Source organism: Rutidosis leptorrhynchoides, chromosome 1 (genome assembly GCF_046630445.1).
Source record: "Rutidosis leptorrhynchoides isolate AG116_Rl617_1_P2 chromosome 1, CSIRO_AGI_Rlap_v1, whole genome shotgun sequence".
NCBI lineage: Eukaryota > Viridiplantae > Streptophyta > Magnoliopsida > Asterales > Asteraceae > Rutidosis > Rutidosis leptorrhynchoides.
In genome coordinates, this window is record NC_092333.1 from 468,239,402 (window position 1) to 468,242,327 (window position 2,926).

General features: G+C 35.6%; 1 protein-coding gene across 1 annotated transcript; it reads right to left on the reverse strand.

The window, feature by feature from the left end:
• Positions 1 to 1,371: 1,371 nt before the first annotated feature.
• LOC139904605 (uncharacterized) lies at positions 1,372 to 2,544 on the reverse strand. The gene is made up of 4 exons (XM_071886536.1): positions 2,534 to 2,544; positions 2,208 to 2,380; positions 1,820 to 2,052; positions 1,372 to 1,701 (listed from the first exon to the last, which is right to left on the reverse strand). The coding sequence occupies exons 1-4, from the start codon at positions 2,542 to 2,544 to the stop codon at positions 1,372 to 1,374; spliced, it is 747 nt and encodes a 248-aa protein (XP_071742637.1).
• Between the last annotated feature and the right edge of the window lie 382 nt (positions 2,545 to 2,926).

The following is a 2,926-nucleotide window of genomic DNA, read 5'->3' on the forward strand; positions in this document are numbered from 1 at the left end:
ATGATAATGAAGAATGCGTGATTTTTATGTAGTTATAGAGTATTCCGGAAATTAATAGATAGAATAGAAAGAGGAACTCTTAAGGAGAGAAAGATGTTCTTGAAGTTTTATTGAATGGTGTCTTTTGTATATGAGGGGAATATGGAAATGATCAATAACTACTACCATAATGCTAAATACTAATATTACAAATGTAATCGTATCACAAAAATATGTACCATTAAACATATGAATTTGTTCTACTAATCAAGTCAATTTAATACTATTAAATTATGGCTGAATCTCGCGAAATCGCTGGTTATAACATAGTTTAATAATAAAGGAAACGAACCCGTGTTCATAAGGGCCCAAATTCCTTTTACTACAACCACAGCCAACGTTTAAGAGATAAATCTCCTTCACTAATGAAGCAAGATAACCTTATTGACCTAGACCATCAATTCATTAAGATGCTGACATGAGTTATTAGTTAACCTAGGATTATATAAAGTTACTGAAAATGAAATTGTTGTAATCTTAAGAAGAAATTTAAGAAAAGTAGAGCTCTCAGTAGCATGAAAGTATGTAAGCTTTATTGTTGGAGCAATAAATCCAGATTACATTAAATATTTGTATACTTCTTAGAAGCTACTCCTAAACGTAACAAATTGATTCGGGCAGGTCCTATAAAACACATTGGCCAAATTATTATTAAATTATATTATTTAGTGTTTCAATAAAAGGATATAGGAGATTGTTCACATTAATGGTACGCTTTGGGAGACATTGTACCCATTAGACCAATTTGACCCTTTTCCTTTTAGCTAATCATTCATTTAACGGTTAAAGATGAAACATAAACCGAAACAAATGATTTAGAAGTAAATAGGTAAATTGGCCACCTATAATACTTCCCAACCCACAATAACTGCGGCATTCACTACTAGAAAAATGAGAACGAGGGAAGACCCATTTTTTGTGGCGATTAACCTCGCCGCAAATAAGGTACTAAACGACAAAATTTCGAATTCTTTGACTACTTTATGGGTTCACATGGTATCCACAACTCATTTGCGGCGATGCTTTTTAGAAGTCACCGCAAATAGTCGGGGCCCACAACCAGAAAAATTTCTTTTCTCATTTCTTTTTATTCAGAAACGGTCAAACGTTGAATTGGTCGTCGCAAAAGAAAGAAGACGATTCTCTATTTAGCCTGCTAAATTTTTTTTAACGGCCAAATTTATATAACTCACCCCATTAACGAAACACTAAAGGGGCGACAAACAAACAAATTGCAATGGCTTTACACGCCACAAGTTCCAATTAACTTTACAACTACTTCTACTAACTAGAAAGATACAATGCGAACTGAATCAAATAACATGTTCTTCTTCATAGGTTTGGGGCCAAAAATAGACGTGTTTCGAAACCTCCATATATGTCTATATGACATAATGTTGCCACAATAATGAGATATAAAATGTTCTTCGTATCCTTATTCTTTTGCCATGCTTCGAGCCAAGCTATCCGCCCTTGCCAATTCACAAAAACCGGCAAACTTATATCCACCCAAGAGTTAATGGCTCTCCATAGCTGCTGAGCGAGATCACATTCAAAGAAAACATGGTTGACAGATTCAGGAAATGAGCCGCAATTTGCACAACTCACGTCATCAATGTCCACACCTCTTATATAACAATTGTAGTCTAGATGGCAGACGATCTAAGACTAATCTCCATATTAAAACATTAACCTTTCGTGGCACCCATTTGCAACACCTTGTAGGATGATTCACAATTGGAAGAATTAACTCATCAATATATACCCGAGTACTATTAACCTGGAAATTCCCCTCTTCACTAATGGACCACAACCATGAATCATTTTTACCAGTAAAACTAATGCCATTCAGTTCCATAGCTAAAATTGAATGGAGTCTGCATTCCTCGCCAATTTGAGCTCGAGACCATTGCCAATGCCATTCACCGTTAGTGAAACGTTCGGCTAAAACGCATTCTTTGTTAACCTCAAGATGATACAGTCTATTGAACTTGGCTTTCAAAGCCCAATTGCCTAACCAATTGTCCAACCAAAATCGATTATTCCTCACTCTCCAATCTTAACTCGCAAAACATCATCTGGAATCGTACCCGTAGCTTTAAGCTTGGTGAACATCTAGATGATAAAGCACCACACGCTCGATCCCTTCAATTGTGAACCATCTAGACCTGCCTTGACACTGTAAATGGCACGAATTACCTCTGCCCATTTTGAATTTGGCATTTTAAGAAGTAACGATAGATTAAAAGCTTGCAAACTCCTGATTCCCAAACCTCTATGATCCAACGACGATAGCACATGATCCCATCGAATCCAATGAAGCTTTTTATTAAACTCTGAACTGCCCCAAAAAATGCCGAGTAGATACTTTCAAGATCATTAATGATTGCTTCCGGGAATTTATAAATTAAAAGGAAGTAAATCCCCAAGCTTCCTAAAACCGACTTGAAAAGCGTTAGACAACCACCTATATAAAGCATATTAATTTTCAAACCGGCAAGTCATTTTTTAAATCGCTCACAAAGAGGTGACCAATTAGCTATACGAGACATGTTAACACCAACTGGTAACCCCAAATATGTGAGAGGCATCGATCCCATAGAACTGTTGGGATTTAACAAGTTTCAATATACATAAAACATTTTAAGAAACAAATTAAAGCGGAAGCATGAGTATATTACCATTTAAAACTTGTTAATCTTTAACCAATTAAAGTTAAACCCCAAGTAGGATCAAGTTGTGATATATACTTACAAACTATAAGATAGTAAGGAGATTATACCTATTCCAAGCTAGGTAATGAATGATGAAGATGATGATGTTGAATGGAGCTCCAAAAGTATGAAACCTCAAGTATATATACCCCAAACTTGTGCACCAACACCTT

Excerpts from the sequence above, each read along its gene's own strand:
- LOC139904605 (XM_071886536.1), bottom strand. Across the intron at positions 2,053-2,207 it reads CATTTACAGTGTCAAGGCAG|GCAATTGGGCTTTGAAAGCC; the intron begins GTCTAGATGGTT and ends ACAATTGGTTAG. Across the intron at positions 1,702-1,819 it reads GTGAAGAGGGGAATTTCCAG|ATCGTCTGCCATCTAGACTA; the intron begins GTTAATAGTACT and ends GATTAGTCTTAG.